The sequence below is a fragment of the Physeter macrocephalus genome, chromosome 16, assembly GCF_002837175.3.
Source record: "Physeter macrocephalus isolate SW-GA chromosome 16, ASM283717v5, whole genome shotgun sequence".
Taxonomy (NCBI): Eukaryota; Metazoa; Chordata; class Mammalia; order Artiodactyla; family Physeteridae; genus Physeter; species Physeter macrocephalus.
The window spans coordinates 102629707-102653291 of NC_041229.1; the positions used below are offsets into that span (position 1 = coordinate 102629707).

At 41.9% G+C, this 23585-nt stretch overlaps 1 protein-coding gene across 2 annotated transcripts; it reads right to left on the reverse strand.

Moving 5' to 3' along the window:
* Positions 1-714: 714 nt before the first annotated feature.
* Positions 715-19515, reverse strand: MAJIN (membrane anchored junction protein). Of its 2 annotated transcripts, XM_055091462.1 has the most exons (10): positions 15657-19515; positions 12678-12723; positions 10059-10134; positions 9754-9879; positions 8878-8909; positions 8485-8576; positions 7043-7106; positions 2934-3006; positions 1666-1783; positions 716-1045 (listed from the first exon to the last, which is right to left on the reverse strand). In XM_055091462.1, exons 1-10 carry the CDS (start codon positions 15755-15757, stop codon positions 1000-1002), a joined length of 774 nt encoding a protein of 257 aa, XP_054947437.1. In that variant the 5' UTR covers positions 15758-19515; the 3' UTR covers positions 716-999. The 2 variants fall into 2 exon arrangements, with proteins under 2 accessions (XP_054947438.1, XP_054947437.1); XM_055091463.1 differs by lacking the exon at positions 7043-7106 and having other exon boundaries at positions 715-1045.
* Between the last annotated feature and the right edge of the window lie 4070 nt (positions 19516-23585).

Here is a 23585-nt window from a genome sequence, read left to right on the forward strand (position 1 = left end):
TAAACGCAGCTTGTCCCTAGTCCTCCAGTCCTCTCACACGACGACTTCCCCTTTGGCCCTCCTCCCCTCAGGTCCCAGGCCCTTCAGCAGCCCACCTCTTCTCTCCTCCCCAGCCAAGGGAAAGGCATCAGAAGAAGGGGTCTCTGAGGGACTTTAGCAGTCCAGCCCCAGCGTTCCCACCCGCCGAGAGTAACTTCCAGCATCTGACAGATAATCAGCTCTGTTTAAAGACTAGGGTTGACAAAGGCTTGTTACCTTACAACATGGCCCATTCTAATACTGGACATCTCTCCGGTTACAAAATGATTCCTTTGGCCCTAACCTACACTGACTTCCAGTTGATCCAATAAACGAATCTGCATTACTGTCAGAAGCCAAAGGGGTAGCTAGGTGAGAAGCACTTACCTACTAAGAGACTGCACTTTGGGGCCAAACTGGGTGAACTGAGGAGACATGATTTCTTGAGGGTCAGCAGGGCTCGGGACATTGAGTCTTGCAAAACCCCATTCTCTAACCTGGCCAGGGGAGTTTAAGGTTTGAGGTCAGGTACAGACCCCACCTACCCAAACTGTTCTGTCAACAACAACCAGGGAGACCCAGGGGAGGTTTCAGGCATTGTTTCCCTATATCTTGAGGAAAGAGTTTGCTCTCTCGCGCTCTCTCTCTACTCCACTAAAATTCAGTCAATAACTCTTCATAAATAATTTATTTTCATTAGAAATCTAAGTGCTGCAGATGAAAGACCTAACTGGCTCATAGGGCAGTAAAATTCTCAGACTAGAGCATTTTAGAAAGTTACATTCTTAGTGTTTTAAACTGGGGAAGGACATTCCATTGTAAAGAGGCAAATGGACATTCCATTGTAAAGGACAAACCCACAAGAGGACTCAGGGAGTTTGGGGCTCTCATTCCCCATGACTGGAAAGTCATAAGCAGAGATTGGAGTGGGAGGAGTCGCTGCAAGAGATAACGCTCTTCCCACCGCTGCATTTAGGAGGCTCACTGGCTGCTCCTTCTGAAGAAATGCCGAAACGGAAAGAGAGAGCTGCAGGAAGAAGAGCAGAGCAGGTTGAGACTCTAGAGGTCCACTTCCCTTCTCCCAGGTCCCATTAGGGCTCCACTATTAGCTAGGGAATTTTTGCTCTGAGACCACTGAATGGAAATTCAAGTCTGAAACAGCATTTGAAAAGGTACCCAAGTTAGAGTATACTCAGGAGGTGGAAATAAAGAAGAACAATTGCAATGGTATGGCTGAGCTCTAGATAGATAAAGGGATTTGCTAACTGTATTCTGCAAAAAGGACTCTGAAGACAGCCTAGATTCAGAGGGGAGAATGGAAAAATTTTGGTAACGAAATCATCTGAATAACCCAAGCACGATCAGAATAGTTTCGTCCAAGCAGCATTTGTGGAATCAGGTCCAATGCTGGGCACATCGGGGTGGGGTAGATTGTGTAAAAATGAACAAGACACAGTCTTTGTTAAATTCACAGTTAGGGCCCTAATGCTCACTTCATTTCCATCATTTATCCCGCACAAAATAGAGATTATGCAGGTAATCTGCTTTCTTTTGTATTCTAATTTCCCTGAGAGACTCAGTGGGGCAGGCTCTGGAGCTAGACTGCCCTGGGTCTCAGTTTGATGGCAGGAGAGAAGTCTATCCTACCTTAGAAACCCAAAGAAGCCACTGGTTCCCAGCTCCGTGCGTCCTTCAGGAGGAGGTGGATCGTTTTGCTGCAGTGGTGGGATAATCTTCCCTGCTCGGCTGTCCCCCCGCTTAGAATCTGCAAGGAAAACACTCAGGCAGGGAAAAGGTGTCAGTCCTCAGGCTACTTTTATGTGAGCAGGAGAAGGCAGGACACCGAGCATGAGCCCAGGGCAGCCTCAAACCAGCATTATTCGAAGCCAGGTGAACTGCTTGTCCTGACCTTCCCAATTTCATCTCAGCTCAGTAAGGTGCTAGTCTGACCCTGGAGTATTTTCAAAGTCAGAACCCTGAGTTTTTTTTTTTTAATAAATTTATTTTTGGCTGCGTTGGGTCTTCATTGCTGCGTGGGCTTTTCTCCAGTTGCGGGGAGCAGGGGCTACTCTTCGTTGCGGTGTGCAGGCTTCTCTTGTTGTGGAGCATGGGCTCTAGGCGCGTGGGCTTCAGTAGTTGTGGCTTGTGGGCCCTAGAGCGCAGGCTCAGTAGTTGTGGTGCATGGGCTTAGGTGCTCCGTGGCATGTGGGATCTTCCCGGACCAGGGCTTGAACCCGTGTCCCCTGCATTGGCAGGTGGATTCTTAACCACTGCACCACCAGGGAAGCCCTGCCCCTGAGATTTTTACACTGCTCAAATCCTAGACACCTACCATGGCTGGTGTATCTACATATGGAATGACAACTTACTGAAGAACTTACTTGCTCACAGGACTGCACCTGTGATAACCGCATCCATAACGAATCCTCATGCTGAGTGAAAGATCAGCAAGTTGAAAGGGCGATACCTCAACATGCATTCCCAGCCCTTGCCAAGCATCCACCTGCACCTTCAATATTAACACTAGTGCCCCAAAGGGAAGAGGAGGAGAGACAGCTTCCCAGAGATTGTTCTCCAGGATAGAAAAGTGAAACATATCCCTCCCAACTTTTCTGTAAAACTTATCACACAATACGGAAATGTCCTGAAACTGTGGGAGCATCAGTTTCGCCATCAGAAGCACAAGAAGGACATGCATTGCCTCCTTCACTCCTTCTGGGAACTGCGGGGGCTTCTATTACTCAAGAGCCTCCCCCAAGACTGGAGCGTAGCCAACAAGCACCTCCACGGGAGCCAGGTACATCACCCACTGAGCGTGTCCAGACTCGGAGCTCTGTGCTGCTCTGCTCATCAGACGACTAAAGAGGACAGGTTGATTATTCGAGTAGAATACGTAGGAATTTCCCAGAACCTACCCTGGTCCTGAACATCAGTGATATCAAATGCTGGGGTCTCCTGCCGTTCCTGCTGGGTTTTTCTTTCTCTGTTCTGATAAAAAGACCAAGAAATGTCTTAAACTTTACTCCTTTACAGCTTGGTGGTCTGAATGCTGTTTGCTGGTAAGGTGATATCACATCAGTGCTGGGGCCTGCCTTCTGACGGCCCAGGCAGGTTCTATTTTTCCTTCCATAGGACTGTCCTTTTCCCATATCAGCTTCCCAAACACTGTCTCTCTAAAATCATAATATTTAAGAGCCAAGAACAAACCAAGCTGGGTACACCTTATCATTCCATGTTTCTGAGTGCCAACTATTGCCAAGGACAGAATATTGAGGTTTCAGAAATCAGGAGGACCTTTACTTTACCTTGGAGAAAAGTATAATCTATGTGGTAAAACTGACGTATAAACTAAATATTCTAAGTCAGTGTGATAAGACTACTCCATCAGTCTATATAGAGTGCCGTGGTTACTGAGGAGGACATGAATAGAGTGGGTAGTGGTTAGGCAAGGAAGACTTCACAGGGAAAGTGTTATTTAAATGGGGCCTTGGTGGATGGCATCAAGGGGTCAGAGAGAGCAGGGCATTCCAGAAAGGGACATGATGTACAAGGGCACATTGCCGTTAACATGTAAATATGATCAACATGGCTAGAGCCAGGGCAGCAGACACATGACTATGGCATAAGCAATCTTATTATTTCTGTCTACTGCTCTATAGACCTTCCTTTGTACTTTGAAGGCGATATCCTACAACCTGGTTCCAAGCCTAAGATATTCTAGGAGACACCCTGGTAGCCAGAAACATGGCTGATACATTTCCTTTGAGAATCTCTGCCGACTGGCCGCTCCCCTCACCAGGCACAGCCTGAGGGCTGGACTGCCCGGCAGTGCTGGGGAGCTTCTTGAACCACTTTGCTGGTGAAGAACTCTCTCTCTCTCTTTTTGCTTTTGCCATGCTGCGCGGCATGTGGGATCTTAGTTCCCCAACAAGGGATTGAACCCATGCCCGCTGAAGTGGAAGCACAGGTTCTCAACCACTAGACCGCCAGGGAAGTCCCGCTGGTGAAGAATTCTATAGCAAGGGTGTATCTAGGAGGCAGAGGCACAGCAATCCCAGGAAAGTTAGGACAGATCCCCCATCCTAAGCATAAGTTGATATTTCTGTTAAGCTATTCCACAAACCCCTCAAATCCCAGACCACATAACATAGGCAGCCACCGAAATCATACTCCTATAAAAGTGAAAGGTAACTCTGGGGAGGAAGGAGACTATCTCTTATCTCTTCCAGAAGGGTGGAGATGAAATTTAGAGGGCCTAGATCTGATTTCTAGCTTGAGGGAATGATTCTCGCAAACTTACTATGGTAAGGTATGGAAACTATGGTTTGGGGTTTAAACACTGCTGCATTGGCCCTAATGGAAGCATCTACTAAGGCTGGTAGTGGGGACCAGAAGGGCAAAGGCTATGAGGCAGAGGTATAGCCTACCTCTGAACCAGGGGAAATTTCCCTCATAAGGCAGCCTTTGTGCTCTCCTGAAATCTTGATAGAGGTTTCCTCAGGCAAATGTTGTTAAGAGAGGAAAACCATTATAGCCTGAACTAAGACTGAGGGTACCATCTAGGACATCCAACAACACATAATACCCTGAAAACCTGATGCAAGGTTGTCTGCTGTATGTTCAGGGTCAGATCTGCTTAGAAGTGCAGTTCAAGCAGAGGCTTGAAAAAAAAGCTACGTGCATGGCAGTCCGTTTCACTTCTGGTCCATTCATCTGCTCTCTCCCATTTTTTATCTTTTTAAAGTCTGGATCTCTAGATCTGGGAGCTAAAGTAACAAAGGGAATGAGGCTGTCCTTCCGTCCCAGTCTCCTCAAAACACCTCTTACGAAGCAGAGACCTTATTCAGGTATATGTTGTATTCTTCGAAGCTTTCCCTGCACAGGCTCCCCATGTGTACAGATCCACACAATCCCCACTGACTGTGTTTCTACACCGTAACTTCCCCCAAAGGGAAGAGAAGATATTAGGCATTGGACCGTAGGAGTAAATTCAATTCTTCCAGCTCGAGTGACTTACACTAAGAGTCCCTGTGATCACTGTGATATAGGAGAAGTCTGCTCTCTGGGAACAGGGTCTACAATGGAGACTGCTTGGGCTTTGAGTCAAAATCAATAAACATGTTCCTTTTTTTTTTTTTTTTTTTTTTTTGCTCAGAGTTTTTTCTAAACCCAGTATCAGGTTGAAAAGGTAATTATGTTGAGTAAGAAACTGTGGGTTCTTAAGGGAGATGATGTGTCAAACTAAGAATACGAAGGTACAAAGGGTAGGGAGTGAGGGAAATGTTCCTTTAATAGTAATTATCTTGGTTGTATAAAGTGTCTTTGTTCTCCAGAGCTTCATGTACTCTTCTTGTACTTTCTATCTTCTTCTTCTTCCCTCTCTAAAGGATGAGAGTACAGAAGAGGGAAACCATCTGCTTTAAATCACTCCATGGGCCAGCTGGTCATGGGCACAACAGGGCTCTGTGCCCTGCCCCCGCCACAGAGGCAGAGGTCTTCATCTTTAAGGGTTCACGCTACTCCAACTAAATGCTAAGCTCCTGGAAAAAAACTAGGTTTTATATGTTTGGGTGCATCCCAGCACCTAACACAATGCCTTGCTAACAGGAGACAGAATTGTTTAGAAATGAAAATCACTTCACTTTTCTACTTTAAAATGTTTTAGGGAATTCCTGTGATCTTGAAGCTGGCTTTAAAGCCTTTTAGGATCCAGCCCGTGCTGACCTCTCCAGTGACATTTCTCAGCACTGTACTCTAAGCGCCAGGTGCATTGGCTTCCAGTCACCAAAAGCACTGTACTCTTTCCTCTTAGCCTTAGTTCTCTGAGCTACTCTGAGCTACTCTGGGAACTCTCTTTCACACCACTTGGTCTGAATGAGGTTCTCCTTTGTGGTCCCTTTGTACCCTGTGCTTCCTTTATTCCTGCACGTAGCACATTTATCAGTAATGTCTGCCCAGCTTTACACTTTTGGCATTTTTCGGGAAGAGTGTGTGTGATAGCTCTAGTACTTAGCACATAGGAGTCACTCAATAAATGTTTGTGGAATGAATGCATATGTAAATGTTTGTTCGATAACTGATCATGTTATAGATCCTGGGAAGGTGAGGGAGGTGAGTTGGGAATGTTTGAATACCTAAGGTCAGAGCTGCTTTGCAGCGATGGCAGAGAAGTAAGAAAAGTCACAAATAACAGCTATTTCAAGAAAAAGCGCACTATTTTAGAGACTACTATGGAAAAGGAGTCCTGAAATGGAGGAGTAGTAGATGTATGAATATCTAAATGGAGAGCAGACCTCACAAAATGAAATCAAATATTATTAGGGCTGGACCATCACTGCTGTAAATGAAGTCTTCTCTTACCAGTATCCTGTGCTGACATATACCTATTTTGTCTGTAAAAACTAGATGTTCCCATACAGATGAACTGGTTTGCTGGGCAGAAATAGAGACACAGATGTAGAGAACAAACGTATAGACACCAAGGGGGGAAAGCAGCGGGTGGGGGGGGTGTGGGGTGGGATGAACTGGGAGATTGGGACTGACATGTATACACTAATATGTATAAAACAGATAACTAATAAGAACCTGCTGTATAAAAAATAAATAAAATAAAATTCAAAATTTCAAAACAAAAACAAAAACAAAAAACAAGATGTTCCCAGACTCAGAGTCTAGTGCAGATGAAGGCAAAAAGTTTTCTAAAAAAAATTCTAAACTGGATCCCACCTCAATTCAACAGATCTATTTTCTTTTTCAGCTGCAGAGTATAAGAAAGCAGCTTTTTAAGCTAAGAGAAGACCTTTTAACAAAAGGATTCATCAATGTGTGTATTATGCAGCTACATTTAGGAGAGGTTGTGGCGAGGGTGGAATGGTTGAAAGCTGTTCTGCAGATGGTGAAACGTGAGAATGAGTCCAGTGAATTCAGTCTGTACTAAGGATCAAGATGTGCTGGTAACAGGAATCCTGACTTGTAATTGAGCAGAAATAGCCAAGAGTCTCGAAGTCTCCATTTTGGTGCTTACCCTCATGGTTTCCATAGGGGCCTTCCTTTTGCTGAGCCCTTGCCTGGAAGTCCCCTTCTTGGGCCTGAGGTGGGAGAAGAAAGCCCAGGAAGTGTTACTGGCAGCAGCAACATCACCACATTCAAGCAAATGTGGCCCAAATGAATATTTCAGCAGGTTGGCTATTTTTATGCCACTCCTGGCCTGCAGAATAAATCGTGTGGCCAAACTCTCTCTGGGTGATGCTTTAATTCACAGTAGAATCACAATTTGAGACATTTTGGGATCTAGGGGTTGAGAAAGGGAAAATGTGATTGACAGCAGGTATCAGATTTTGAAATACTTGGCTGTGCATCAAAACACAGAGAAAGGGAAGATGTGAGGCCTCATCTCCATGGATAATTCAGTCAAATGGAACTGACCAAAGCTTCATACCTCCAAGTACCCTCACTTCCCACCTGGCTGGGAAAGGAATTTCCTAACTCTTCACCGATGTGTGCATTTGGAGGGTGTAGGGGTCAGCTCCTTCATGGTCTACCTCACTGCTCCTGTATGTCTTGGGGCCCACACAGTACCAGGAAAAGAACAGCTGCTTTCTGTGAACCTGGGCTGAAAGCACTTTGGGCTGGGAGCAAACCACACCTTGGATTATTCCAGCATCCCTCTCTGGGTGCTCACATGAACAACTGAATTGTCTTACTGACTCATTCTGTCCCTGACAGAGAATCAGAAGAAGAAAATAAGTAGCCTCTACAACAGCAACTTCAACATGCTAAGGGTTGTGCTCAACACTCCCCCTAATTCGCAGCATCTCACCCTGTAATTGATGCATATCCTGTTGCAGACACTTATGTTTCAGCCTGTACTACCTCTTAGGGTAGAGTTCCAAAAGCTTACTACTAACTGGGTAAAATAAGATTATATTTTATTCATTCTCACTCTTTTGAGAAACCCTCAAAAGAGGGTTTCTCTATGTTCTTGGATAATATTTTGGGACTTCATATCTTGTGCCTTCTGTGTTTTCCTATAGTACGACCATAGTAAGTACTCACTGATTATTTGTTGGATTCAATTGTACAGATATGTTTACATTTGCTCTCAGCCTTCATCTTTTTTTTCTGGCCGTGCCATGCGGCTTGTGGGATCTTAGTTCCCCAACCAGGGATCGAACCTGTGCCCCCTGCAGTGGAAGCACAGTCTTAATCACTGGACTGCTAGGGAATTCCCTCAGTCTTCATCTTGATGAACAGAAGAATTCTACTTTGCTGAGGAAGGGACCGTGTTCCAGTTACACTGCAAACATCAACTTGCTTCCTTCTCTTAGTCCACCCACTAGAATAGGCAGGTATGAATGAAGCCCTGAGACAGAGAGTGACACACCCAAGGACAAGATCAACCAGCAGCAACAGCTGGCAAAGCCTAACTAGGATGCAGGATTTAGCCCCTCTGCCAAAACCACTGACCTGTCCAGCCCTGGCCTGGTTGGGGAGCTGGGCACTTCTGCGTGTTTTCGTTTCCTCATTGTGGCTTCTGCTGCTTTCCTCTCTGCCAGGACCTTTAGAGAGGAACCACACTTCCTGTGACTCTTCCTTTTCCAGAGTTGCTCATATGAGGGCACAGTGAAGAGAACTCCCCATCTTTAAATTGCCAAAGGCAACTTTTAACACCAGCTTTGCAAGTAAGGATAGACAGTCTCAGAAATCTAGCCAAGGGGAAAAAGAATGTCTCACGTATACAATTCTGTTTGGACTTGGGCAACAACCAAGGGGCATAAAAGACGAGACAAGAGCAGGACTTTTGGGACAACAGAAGGCAATAAAGGCAATTTTCATTTCTTACAGAAAAGGCAAACTTACCAACCCAAGAGGACTGCTGTTTATTGGTTTTCCTGCAACAGAAAATTTGAATGTCATAATGGATCAAGACTTTCTGACTATCACTGACGTCTTAGAACTGGTCCTAGACAAAACTTTGGCGCATGCCCTTTTCCCTACCGCCCGGTACCACTTTTCCTACAAATACTGTGTCCTCAAACTTTCCTCCCTTATTTTAGAACTACTGTCATCTACAAGCTAAAAATAGTTTGATTCGTACTATATTCTAACTATATGTCACTTAAAAGGGGATGATCCCTATTATGAAAGAAAAAAAGTGGAACTTGCAGCAGCTGTGACAAATGAATTGAGGAGATATTTTGAGGTAAGGCCTTTGTACCTTTTTTCAAATCAAACTGGCAGGTGTCTCCTTATCCCTGTATTTGTAAAAATAGCGGTGGCCCCCAGAGATTAAAAATTGGGAGATATCTTTAAGATACTACTAAAGTGAAAGTCATTAAATACTCTAAAATGGAGGAATTATTTATATAATAAGTATCTTTCATTGAGTGATCATTCTAAGTCACACTGTACTTTCCATCTTCCAGTATTTATACATTTAATCTTTTTAACAACTCATTGAGATAGGTACTATTATTTATTTTTCACCATTTCACAAAGGTGGCATAGAAAGACTGAGTAATTAATCTAAGGTCACAGAGCTATTAAGTGGCAAAGCCACCAAGATTTGAAGCAGGCAGTCTAGTTTGGAGCACATGTTCCTGACTTCTGCACTGTCAGTGTTGGCGCCCAATCTGGCTGACTGTTTCACCATATTCAGCTTGCACTGCTAACCCATGGATGTTCAACCTTCCCTTTTTTCTTCTCCACCACCTACACTTCTATCATTCTACTTACCAGTTGACAGGTTTTCATGAAACCATTTCATCTCCACGTACAGAGTGAAAACAAATGGATACGGGACCAAGACAATCTCTCTGTGTTTGAATTTCAGGTGGGACACTCTCTCCCATTTGCTTTTATCTGGGAAATGTGCTAAGGAGTGAGGAAAGAAGCCAGTACGAATCCCTGAGTACTATTTTAGGGAAAAGACGCCCTCTGGTTTCCCTGACCTACCCTCCAAACTGCCTATGGGTTTGCTGCTTCCATTTGAATCTACAGTGTGAATTGTAGTTCATTTCCACCCAGTAAAGAAAGGATACAGGGAAATACAATGAAGTGCTCTGTAGCAAACGGCTGCAGATTATCCAGGTTTCCCAAGACCACACGAATAGAATCCTGAAAAAAAAAAAATTGAAATGACTTTAATACTGTCTAATCTCAGCCAATCTATCAATTTGTCCTTATCACTGCTCTTCCCATACGCTATATGTTTTTAAAGTTGAACTACTTGCTGTTCCCTGAATATGCCTTCTGCTTCTCTATTTCTATGCTCTTGCCTGAAATACCCTTTCAACCCATCAGTATATGGCCAAATTCGACCTATCCTTTTATGATACAGTTCAAAAGCCATCTCCTCCAGAAAGTTTTCCCTGATTTCCCGAGTTTTATTAACTATTAGTCTCAAATTTCACAGTAGTTAGCCTTGGGCCTTTCCTATATTCCATGCACTTTTTTTTTTTTCTGTCATGCCCTGTGGCTTGCAGGACCTTAGTTCCCTGATTAGGGAGTGAACCCTGGCCCCGGCAGTGAAAGGGCTGAGTCCTAACCACTGGGCTGCCAGGGAATTCCCTCCATGTACATATCTTTATTTTCCTTACTGAGAAATCTTCTTGAAGTAGAATATACACCTGATGTATCTTAGCATCCCTTCTATGGTGTCTACCATTAGTGGATGAAGCATAACAGGTCCTCAACAAATATATACTGGATTAGTGAATAATATTGGTATTTATTTACATATACTTATTTTGCTCTTGCTTAAGTCAAATCTTTTCTTCTACTCTCTTTAAATCTGAATTGATTAGTCTCTAATTAACCTATGCTTATTAGTATACACTAATTAAACAATTGGTATCATGAAAAGACTACTAAATTTCTATGGGAAAAACATCTGAATTTCAGTGTCAGTTTTGTCATTTCATCTCTCTAAGCCTCATTTTCCTCATATTTGGGCTCACAGAAAATGGAAACTGTGTCATGTTCATCTTTGTATGATCTCTATTAGCATAGTATCTAGCTTATAATTTTAATAGCTAGTATTTATTGAGTAATCACTATGGCAAATATTTTTGTTTTTATACATATTAATGAATTTAACACTCATAAAACCGTATAAGAAAAACACTTCTATTATCCCCATTTTACCCATGAGGAAACTAAGACAAAGAGGTAAAATGACTCATGGAAGGCTGCACAGGTAGCAATGATGGGGTTAAGATAATGAACCCAGGCAGTGGGGCTCCAGAGCTTACACTCCTAACCATTAGACTAAACTGCCTATCAAAAAATGTTTTCGAAATGAGTGAAAAAGGATGATAACATCTGCCTCAGAACTAATCAGAGTAAGAAAAAGAACATATAAAAAGCATTTCAGAAACTTTAAATATGATTATAAACGGATATAAGTGCTCTCTAGCTACTCTTAGTTGAACTACTGTGTGGCAGGCACTGCATACATCCATTTCTAATCCTCACCACAACCTTGAAAACTGATATTCTCTATCAATCTCACTGCCAGGTAAGGAAACAGACTCAGAGAAGGCAGGCAAATTTCCCAAAGTCACACTGTGAAGGCAGAACTAGAGTTCAAACACAGGTTTCACTGGCTGTAAAGTCTAAGCTCTCTCCACTCTACTATGCTGCCTTGAGCCTTTCTCTGCCCATATTAAGGGAAGCAAAGTGAAGTAACTTCTGCTCTACTCATAATTAAAATAAGCAGAAAACTGTCATGGTCCTATATTAAAATAACTGTTATTTATAATGATGCCTCTGAAGTCCTCAAAGATCCTAATGTATCTTACAACACACAGCTGAAGAGCCACAGGTACCTTTAAGACTTTGGTTTCACAGAGTTTTATGTTTGTGTATGTAATTATATTCAAATTCTTTGAAATGTGGCAACGTATGACTTCATAAATCACAACAGTCATAGATCACTCAGTTGTGAAGTTAGAAGAGAATAGCTAGTTTAAAACTCTCATTTTATGAATGAGGCAATTAAGACCCAGAGAGAGAAATGATTTGCCAAGGCTCACACTGCTAATTAGTGGTTCAGCCAGGACTGGAATCAGGGCCATCCCCCAGAACTCTAATTTCTTTTCCAATGCTTTCACCAATCTGCGAATTTGCCCACCTTCTCTGTCTTCTTCTTGTGGGAGAATCTAAAGCTAGAGGAGCTGGGTAGCAAAGGAATGAAAATGAAGTGGGAATAAAGCAATTGCAAATGTTTCCAATTAAAATGAAGACACAGCAGCCTTGTCTGTGTATTTACAGTTGAGTTTCCTGAACGTCAAGTACCAGGCAGTGGTTGGGATGGTGAGGTTTCCCAGAGCCCTGGAAGGCTGCAGTCCTCCGGAAGCTTTCTCTATGCCAGCTGCCACAAAAGAGAGCTGCCCATGGCTGGGAACTCTAGTGGAAACAAAATAACTCTTAGCCTCAAAGGTGCTGACACTTCAACTAGGAGAATTGAGAAAGAGTATAGGCTTTAATTTCCCTGAAAAAACAGTAAAGTTTCTTTACAGAGGAAATGTGGCAGGGAGAAGCCAAGTAATCAAGTGGAGGTTGTGACTCAGTTTGCAGGAAATAACTGAAATCTGAATATGGACGCATCCTCAGTTCAAAGAATAACATTCCCAGAAGTTGTCTGCTTCTTTCCCTACCTCTAGCTCCTGGACGATGACTTCCTTGTTTTCTACCTCTTCCCCTCTAGAAGGTAAACAGACAAGAGATAAGTAAGCCAAGAAGGAAAGCTCTGGAGAAAACAGACTCTAGTAGAGCAAAAATGAAACTTCCATTGAGCTAAGGAAACATAACTAAATAACAATTGTGTGTGCTGACCCAGTGCTCAAGGGAAGAAGTGATCACCTAGGTGATGTGGTCTGAGAATTGGTACAAGGCTGTACCAAAATATCTTCTCCATTAACCCGCCAAGACCTGAAATTTCCACTGTGAAAGATAATAATTTGTTAGACCAGTTGTACAAGTGCAGTCTGTGGACCTCTACGGGCCCTCAAGACCCTTTCAAGGAGTCTCCAAGGGCAAAACTAGTTTCATAATAATATTAAGATGTTATTTGCCTTTTTCACTATGTTAACATTTGTAATCTGTAGTGCAAAACCAGTGGTGGGCAAAATTGCTGGTGCCTCAGCACAAATCTAGCCAGTTGCACTAAACTGTACTAGCAGTTGTAGTCATTTTTACCACCACACAGGAAAAAAATTCCAGTTTCATTTAATATCTTAGAGGAAGCAGTGAAAAATTAATAATTCTATAAATCTCAACCCTTGAATACATGTCTTTTTAATATTATGTGATAAAACAGGAAGTATGCATAAAGCATTTCTGCTGCATACCAGAAGATGATGGTTGTCTTGAGAAAAAGTACCTGTACAACTGTTTAAGTTGCAAACTGAACCACTTGCTTTTTCATGATATTTTACTTGAATGATCAGCTGACAGATAAACTATGATTGTTATTCAGACTTGGGAATGTGACAGACATTTTCTCAAAAATGAACAGTGAGCTTATCAATTTAAGGAAAACAAACTGACAGTATTTGTTGTCAAGGATAAATTTTGGGATTTCAAGCAAAATTTTGAATTTTGGAAAACTTCTATCCAGCACTGTGGGGTTGACAGCTTCCAAATACTTAGACATTTTTCTGACAAGTTTGGTAGTGATATTAGCAAATATGATATTTTGATATTATATAATAAAATGTGTTGACATCTGAACAATCTGCATAAGCCAGTGAACCAATATTTTCCAAATGACCAAGGAAACACTTCAGGTTACAAAATCAAGTGGCCTCGCTGCACAGCTTGTGGGATCTTAGTTCCCTGACCAGGGATTAGACCCGGCCCTGGCAGGAAAGCGCTGAGTCCCATCCACTCAGGGAATTCCCAAAGATACACTTCTATTTAGGTCTCCTTTAATTTCACTCAGAAATATATTTTTTGTAGTTTTCAGTGTGCAAGTCTTGCACCTCATTTGTTAAATTTATTGCTAAATATTTTTTCTTTTTGATATTATTGTAAACAAAATTGTTTTCTTAATTTTCTTTGCAGAGTGTTTGTTGCTAGTATATATAAATCAACTGATGTTGATTTAGTATCCTGTAACTTTGCTGAATTCATTGATAAAGTCTAACAATTTTTTGTTAGTTTGTGTGGATTCTTTAGGTTTTTCCACATATAAGATAATGTCGGGAATTCCCTGGCGGTCCAGTGGTTAGGACTCTGTGCTTTCACTGCTGAGGGCGTGGGTTCAATCTCTAGTCAGGGAACTAAGATCCCTCAAAGCCACGTAGCACAGCCAGAAAAGAAAAAAAAAAAGACCATGTCATCTGCAAACAGAGAAGTTTCACTTCTTCCTTTCCAATTTGTAAGCATTTTATTTCTTTTTCTTGACTAATTGCTCTGGCTAGAACTCCAGTACTATGTTGAGTAGAAGTGATGAAAGTGAGCATCCTTATCTTGTTCCTGATCTTAAGGAAAAAGTTTAAGTTTTTCACCACTGAGCATGATGTTAGCTGTGGGTTTTTCATATATGGCCTTTATGTTGGGAAAGTTCCCTTCTATTCCTAGTTTGAGTATTTTTATCATGAAAGGGTGCTGGATTTGGCCAAATGCCTTTTCTGTGTCAATTGAGATGATCATGTGTTTTTTTTTCTCTTTTTTCTAATAATGTGGTGTATTATGTTGATTGATTTTTGTATGTTAAACTATCCTTGCATTCCTGGGGTAAGTCCTGGGAATATAAACAATGTCAATCTTCTCATTAATTTTTCAAAAATATAGTTATTTTAATAAAATGTTATATTATTTTAAAATTAATAAGTAATTATTAGTTTTCCTGTTTCAATTTTTTTTTTTTTTTTTTTTTTTGCAGCACGCAGGCCTCTCACTGTTGTGGCCTCTCCCGTTGCGGAGCACAGGCTCCAGACGCGCAGGCTCAGCGGCCATGGGTCACGGGCCCAGCCGCTCTGCGGCATGTGGGATCTTCCCGGACCGGGGCACGAACCCGTGTCCCCTGCATCGGCAGGCGGATTCTCAACCACTGCGCCACCAGGGAAGCCCCTGTTTCAATTTTATATGATGAATATTGACAGGTATAACCCTCTTAATCAAAAACTCTTTGCGATCCTCAATTTTAAGAGTGCAAAGGGGTCCTGAGATAAAAAAATTTGAGAACCACCGCCCCAAAGGTATGCCATTGCTAATTTAAAAACTTATATGAATAATAAATATATAGAACACAAAACACCTGGGAAAGAGTCCTACAAGGTGCTGCTTCAGCCAGTCTCCTGGACTAGGTGAAGGCAGAGAAGGAATGACCTGTGGGAAGGTACTAACCTGTGTTTGCAAAGACTACCCTCCTAGTTTTATTTTTTTATTTTTTTATTTTTTTATTTTTTTTTATTTTTTGTGGTATGCGGGCCTCCCTCTGTTGTGGCCTCTCCCGTTGCGGAGCACAGGCTCCGGACGCGCAGGCTCAGCGGCCATGGCTCACGGGCCCAGCCGCTCCGCGGCATGTGGGATCCTCCCAGACCGGGGCGCGAACCCGGTTCCCCTGCATCGGCAGGCGGACGCGCAACCGCTGCGCCACCAGGGAAGCCCCCTCCTAGTTTTAAAATTACCTGATGTTGTTGCCATATCTAATTTTGAATTTATACACATTGGGTCCTGCATGAAGAAACCTCGTCTCCGGAAATGGGTAGGTGAAAGGTTTTAAACTCATTGCTTCCAAACAATAACCTAAAGAAAATAGAAATATTAGAGAATTATTAAAAAGCTAAATATGGTTCCTTATGTAAGGAAGGAAAGAGAGCCTGCCTAATCTGTAGCATCTCTTCATCAGTATAAGGTCCAATTCTCAGTGTCACTGCCTATGTCCCAGGCTCAGTTCTGATATTAATTACCTGGACCATTTCCCCACCTGCATGGGGAGGATACATGATATTCTGGGACAATCTCTATACTTGAAGTCAAAAGACCTGAGTTGATGTTTTGCTGTTTACCTTATGACCTTGTGCAAATTACTTCTCTTCCATGAGACTAATGATACTAACATCTGATGACTAACAGGCTTTTTGTTAGGATTAAATCTATCTCCCAAATATCTCTTGAATCTGTTCTTGTCCCTTGCCCCCACTTTCCCTGGAACCTATGTCAAGGTGAAGAGGGCTCAAATCAAATAATGAAACAAAGGATGCACCAATAGGAAGCCCAATTGGGAACACCTCTGCTATTAATTTTAGATGAAGTTTAGGAATTAGCACACCTCCCTGCTACAGCCAATGCAGTAAATAAGGATGTATACTAATGTTTTCCAGTGTTGCCAAGGAATGCCTTATCTTCCCCACCTCTCAACTACTCTTCTCCCTCACCACTTATGAGAGTGCCTTGTGCCATAAGAGTGCCCACTCTTCTCCTAGCACTTACTAGTTTTATTTTTCCTATTCCAGAATCTCTGCTCACTTAAGGTCCTCTCTGCTGGAAACTCAGGAGAGGAAGAAATGGAAAAAGAAGTACAGCATGTCTCTTCGACTCCAAGAGAGCATTTGATACGCACTCAGAAGTAAGAATCAAGCACACTGTGATTTTCTAAGTCACTAGGACTTTTCTATGCCTCTTTTTATTTGTAGAGATAATAAACCCTGTACTTTCTGTCTCTTCATATGGAAGTTTAAATAATAAACAATGAGAGTAAAATGTCCAGAGTTTCTAGGATCAAATCTACCTATATACAATGCAAGGTATTGATTTCAGAGGCAGCTGAGATGGTGTAGATAGAACAGGCACAAAGTAAGAATAATTTGTGTTTTAATCTCAGCTCCATTGTCCCTACCTAGTTTCTCTGGGCCTTGGTTTTCTTGTTGATATTTATACAATAATAACAACTTATTTATACAACAACTAACAACAACAACAACTTTTTGTAATACCCTATTCTAAGTGCCTTATAAATATATCTCACTTAATCCTCACAAAAAGCCTCTGAAATAAGTAGTCTAAATTTGATAGATTAGGAAATTGAGGCACTGAGAGATGAAGTAAGTTTCCCATGGCTATGAATGTTGGAATTGGGATTCAAACTGAGGCAGTGTAAATCCAGACTTGATGGTCTTAATCACTTTTCCTGGGGTTATTAGGAAGAAAAAAATGAGATAATGAATATAAAATCATTTTGTAAGTACTAAAATATTATACACACAAAAAGGACTATTTTCATTATTCTTTCCTTCATATTACCGATTCCACGTCTACTCAGCAGGGAGAACTCTAGTATGGTAGAATCAGAAGATCTATGTGCCCAAAGAATGAAATTTCCCACAATTTCCAAAGCTTAAGTCTGGGGCTGCCAGTAAAGAGATATCCCAGTGTCTGATCTTGGCTGCTTGGGATTAGAATCACAGGAGGCTGGAACCAGAGCCCGAGACTATTTAGACTAGAACTACAGTCAAAAGTGAAAAGAAATAGTTGGTGCCAACTGCAAAGTTACCAGAGAGGAAATACCGTTCATATCCTGAGAAAAACTTGCAGATTCCCCATGTCCTAGGCATGGCAGGAACCTACGCCAGATTTGATGGTGTTTTTGGTCCTAGATGACTTTACTAAGTAAGCGGGGAGTCCACGTGGTAAAACTTAGGGTGCTGTCACAAAAATTGAGCCCCTAATTATTCAGAGCATTCTTCAAAAATGCAGTCACCTTTCCCCACAGACTGAGGACTGGGGGCATCAGAGCAAAGGAAATGAAGAACATTTGCTGGAAATGACGATACAGAGAGGAAACTTCATGTGCTGTGCCACAGCTGGATGGCTGAAAGAAGTAAACACAACCCTCTTCTAGCTGGGGCCTGTTCCTGTTAATTGCTGGCTGCCTGCTTCAGAAACAAACACCACACACTAATTACCCTATTTGAAAATAAAGATTAGACAGCACAATCCCAAACAACCACATAGTAGTAGTGGTTCAAAGATGAGTACTGCAGTCATGGTGACACTGTCCCAGGGACTATCATTAAGTTGATGAGATCTTGCAGATGAAGGGTTAGACTCTCAACCAATTTTAGGTGATCATAAAACATGATGCCTTTAAAACAAAAGAAGAGAAGTTATAGGCAATATGGTATAGTGGGAAAGACACAGGATTTGGAATTGGAGGACCAAGGCTTGAGTCTTAGCTCTGCGTCTTATCAGTCATTAGACCCTGATCAAGTCACTTAGCCTTTTCATTTCTCAGTTTCTACATCTATAAATGGGGATTACACCTACCCCTGGAATTGTTGTGAGGATTAAATGAGATAAAGCTGTAAAAAGCACTTTGTAAACTCTGGATTATTATATTAACATAAGCCATTTTGATAGATTTGAAGTGTTTCTTAATGCTTTACTAGAAAAGCAAATTCAAGAGAAGAAAACTGATTAGCTTTAATAGCAGTACAAAATCTGACAAATCTCAATTAAGACTCTTTCCTTGAAAATCCCCAGTAATAGATTTAAATGACACATAGGCACTGATGTTAGAAAGGGAAAGATTTTTTAAGGTTCTAGTAATTTGTCTCACGTAAAGAAACATCTGGGTCAATGCATAGAACCTGAAGCAAGGCTGAATGTGATATGAGGATAATGATATTGACTACTGAAGCTGAAGGAGAAGATCATACAGAAGTACTGTCACTAAATATATCTGGTGATATTTGATGGGAAAACCCTCCACAGTGTTAAAGAATAAAAGAGCTTTCATAAGCATTTAATAAAAATACATTTACTGAGCAGATCTAACATGTCAGGCTCTCACACCATTAATGAGTGTGGGCAAAAAAACAGGGAAATCCCACTGATGCTATGAATCCAACACCCAAGTTTTAGAACTGAGTTTGAGGACAGATGCTCAGCTTCTCCTTCTACCTTGAAAAGTCCCTGGCTAGTTTCAGAGGTCTGTCTGCCTTTGCTGAAGTAGATCCAGACTCTCTGAAAATCTATATTCCTAACGAGATTCACGCTTGCCTATGGCTGGAAGTGCCTTTCATTTTAGAGGGGACCAAAAGGAAGTGAATTCATCAAAGAAGGAAATGACTCCTATAGGTCACATAACTCAGTATGGAACCAGCACCCCTGAGATTGTTGACTCCTTTGGCCCATACATTTTCCATTATAAGACATCGACTGGTCATTTTATTAAACTGTAACCCTGGTCACTCTCATAACTCTGGATGACTCAAGGCAAACTCAGTTTAGGTACAAAGGCATCAAGCCAAAATGGAAGATTTCCTGATTAAAGCTTCTTAGGGTTATATCTTGGGGTGCAAGGGTTACAGTCACATGTTTGTCTTCAAGCTCTATTTTCAAAAGGAACTATTCTCAGTTTCCTCACTTGCAGGGTGATTAGGATGATTAATGAAATAATGCATGTATAATTGCTTATTGTAGTGTTCCATGCACTCAATAAAGAATAGCCTTTTTGGACTTCCCTGGTGGCGCAGTGGTTAAGAATCCGCCTGCCAATGCAGGGGAAACAGGTTCGAGCCCTGCTCCTGGAAGATCCCACATGCCGCGGAGCAACTAAGCCCGTGAGCCACAACTACTGAGCCTGCGCTCTAGAGCCCACAAGCCACAACTACTGAGCCCATGTGCCATGACTACTGAAGCCCGCGGGCCTAGAGCCCATGCTCTGCAACAAGAGAGGCCACCGCAATGAGAAACCCACACACAACAAAAAGTAGCCCCCGCTCGCTACAACTAGAGAAAGTCCACGCGCAGCAACGAAGACCCAATGCAACCAAAAATAAATAAATAAAAATTAAATTAAATTAAAAAATTTAAAAAATAGCCTTTTTTAAAAAACATCTTTACTGGAGTATAATTGCTTTACAGTGTTGTGTTAGCTTCTGCTGTATAACAAAGTGCATCAGCTATATGCATACGTATATCCCCATATCCTCTCCCTCTTGCATCTCCCTCCCACCCTCATCCCACAAGAATAGCAATTTTTTTAATGTGTCAATATTTTCTCACATTGATAAGCAGCTACTATTTTCTATTACTTTTTAAAAAATTTTTAAATTTATTTTTGGCTGCGTTGCGTCTTTGTTGCTGTACGCAGGCTTTCTCCAGTTGTGGCGAGCGGGGGCTACTCTTCGTTGCAGTGCGCGGGCTTCTCATTGCAGTGGCTTCTCTTGTTGCAGAGCACAGACTCTACGCGTGCAGGCTTCAGTAGTTGTGGTGCGTGGGCTCAGTAGTTGTGGCTCGCGGGCTCTAGAGCATAGGCTCGGTAGTTGTGGCGCACGGGCTTAGTTGTTCCACAGCATGTGGGATCTTCTCAGACCAGGGCTCGAACCCATGTCCCCTGCATTGGCAGGCAGATTCTTAACCACTGCACCACCAGGGAAGTACCAAGAATAGCATTTTTAAAAACAAAACAAATCCAAGTGTTAAGATACAGGACAAGAAGAGGCTGATCTAAGACTACCCAAGATACTCCCATGCTTATTGATAGCATTCTCTTTCTCATTAGATTTCTACCTACTCTTTCTGGTAAGACACAATCTTTAAAACACCACTGGCATTTATTCAGAAATGTATTTGCAATTGGAACTGTGTCAGATTTTGTTTTGTTTTGTTTGGGAGGGAAGGAATAACTAAATCTTCTAACAGAGGGGTAGGAAGATGCCCTGAAATGAAATCAAAAGGCCTTAGTGAACAACTCAATAGGCCAGAAAGGAGACTAAGTCAACCTCTTAAGTTACTCTTTACACCTAAATGGCTCTTCCACTTCCATTTTAACCATCCTAAAAGTTAATAGCAAAACTATCTTTGGTCAATAGGTCCAGGACTGTACTCCTTATTCTAGAAAAGCAACAGAATGGTATCTCATCTCACCACCGGCCCATTAGTTGTGGCTTGTTACATGATGATCAACCTATTAGCATTCACATCACACTGAATTCACTGCAGCACTCTAAAAATCCTACTAAACCCAGGAACCCTAAAAGCATTTGGATGTAAAATCGCAGGCAATGAGGGACATTTTATTTTTTGGTTACACCACTGGGTGATTGCCCTGAAGCAGTAAACGTTAAGAAAGAAGATTAAAAATGATGAAAAAGCATCAGGAGTTTCAGAAGGGCAAATGGTGGAGAGAATATCCTTAGCTAGAGAGAAAGGAACATCTTTTACAATTTTGAGCTATAAACTCTGAGTCCTTGATGTACATATCTCAAGGGCCTTAGTGACAGAAGACAGATATTGGAAAGTGTGAAAAGAAAGCTTCTAAAATATAGCTTTGTTCTTGGCATGAAACAATGGCAGATTCTGAAGAAACTGAGTTAATAAAAAACTATATTACTTTTTATATAAAGAGAGAAAATTTCACACAGGAAACCTGCAACATTTTACTGACTTTAATCTAACTCTGGTGAGATACTGGGGAGATAAGAATTGTATTCACTAAGTTTACAAAAAGATTAAACGTGACTTGAGGATATCATCTAATTTGACCAATGTCACACATCAAGGGCAAGACTAAAACTCAGACATATTGCTAAAGCAAGATAGTCCAGCTGAATTAAGGGTGTCAAGAATATAGTTACCTTATGAGTTAGCCTAGACTCAATATTAGCCTCAATGCTTTATATTTTACCGCCTAAGCATAGCTCTAAAATAACAGAATCAGGCATTATTGTTAAGAAGCATAAAGCTTGGTACTTTGAAAGACCATCAGACCATAGGGATCTGATGAAAAAAAATCTTATATTTATAAAAGCACTCTTAGTTTATACAATGCTTTCCTATCCCTATCTCACAAAATTCAAAAACATCTATTGAAACAGGCAGGGCAGATTCAGCTAACTTACACCCCAAGATAACTGCTCTCCTAATTTTTACCTGATTTGATCCTCTCAATCTTATGTTCACTCAATATTCATTCATTCAGTTCACAAATATCTGCATGCCTCCTATGTTCCAGAAACTTAAGTGCTGGAGATAAAGTGCAGAAGAATAAGAACTTGGTCACTGCCTACAAAGAGCTTAGAAATAATTTTAAGTGTGATGACTGCTACAAAAAAGGATAGGATGATATAGGAACATGACAGAGAATCCTAACCTAGACTGGAGGTCAGGGAACTCTAAGTGACTCATATCTGAAGGATGAGTATGAGTTGGGGAGACACAAATGGAGAGTGGGTGTGGGGTCTGATGTGGGTACAGGAAATAGCAGATACAAGAGTCCTCAGTTGAAAGAGAGCACGGTAATTTCAAGAGAGAGAAGTAGAGTACTTCAGAACACAGTCCGCAAGAAGGACAGTGCTACGAACTAAGACTACAAAGATAAGCAGTGAGTCAGCACACATTTGAGAGCCTACTATGTATCAGGCATTGTTCTGAGTACTGAGAAGAGTGGGTAACAAGAAAGACATGTTTCCTTGTCTTTCAGAGCTTAGATTTCAGGAGGTTTGGGGAGCAATAATAAACATATAAATAAATAAATGTAATTTGAAGTACCGTAAGTATTATGAAGTAAATAAAACAGGGTTTTGTAGTAGAGAGTGACTGGGAGGCTGCTTTAGCTAGTGTGGCCAGCAAAGGCCTTTCAGAAGAGATCACAACTGAATTAAGGCCTTAATGGAAAGTGAAACAACAAAGTCAAGGGGAAAAGCATTCCAAGCAGGAAAAAACAGCAAGCACAGACGTCCTGTGATGATGGGTAGTTTAATACAGCGGTCTCAAACCTTTTTGGCACCAGGGACCGGTTTCGTGGAAGACGATTCTTCCACGGACAGGGGTGGGGAAGAATGGTTTCAGGGTGATTCAAGCACATTAAATTTATTGTGCACTTTATTTTCTATTATTCTTACATTGTAATATATAACGAAATAATTATACAACTCACCATAATGCTGACAGGAGGCGGAACTCAGGCAGTAATGTGAGTGATGGGGAGCAGCTGTAAATACAAATGAAGCTTCGCTCACAGGCCTGCTGCTCACCTCCTGCTGTGCGGCCCGGTTCCTCGCCGGCCACAGACCATGACCGGTCCGTGGCCTGGGGGTTGGGGACCCCCGGTTTAATGGACAGAAAGGTCACTGTGACTGGATCACAGAGAATGAAGACAGAGTAGAAAGAAATGAAGTCAGAGAGATAGGCAGGAGCCAGACCATATATAGGCCTGTAGGTCATTGTAAAGAGTTCAGATTTTATGCTAAGGGTTTTATAAAAAGAAGTGAAATTATTTGATTTATGCTTTAGAAATAGCACTCTGACTGCCGAGAAGAAGATGAACTGCAATTAAGAGTACAAGAGTAGGGCTTCCCTGGTGGCGCAGTGGTTGAGAGTCCGCCTGCCGATGCGGGGGACACGGGTTCGTGCCCCCGTCCGGGAGGATCCCACATGCCTCGGAGCGGCTGGGCCCGTGAGCCGTGGCCGCCGAGCCCGCGCGTCCGGAGCCTGTGCTCCGCAACGGGAGAGGCCACAACAGTGAGAGGCCCGCGTAGAGCTAAAAAAAAAAAAAAAAAAAAAGTACAAGAGTAGAAGCAGGGAGACTAGTTAGGACGATTTGCAGTAGT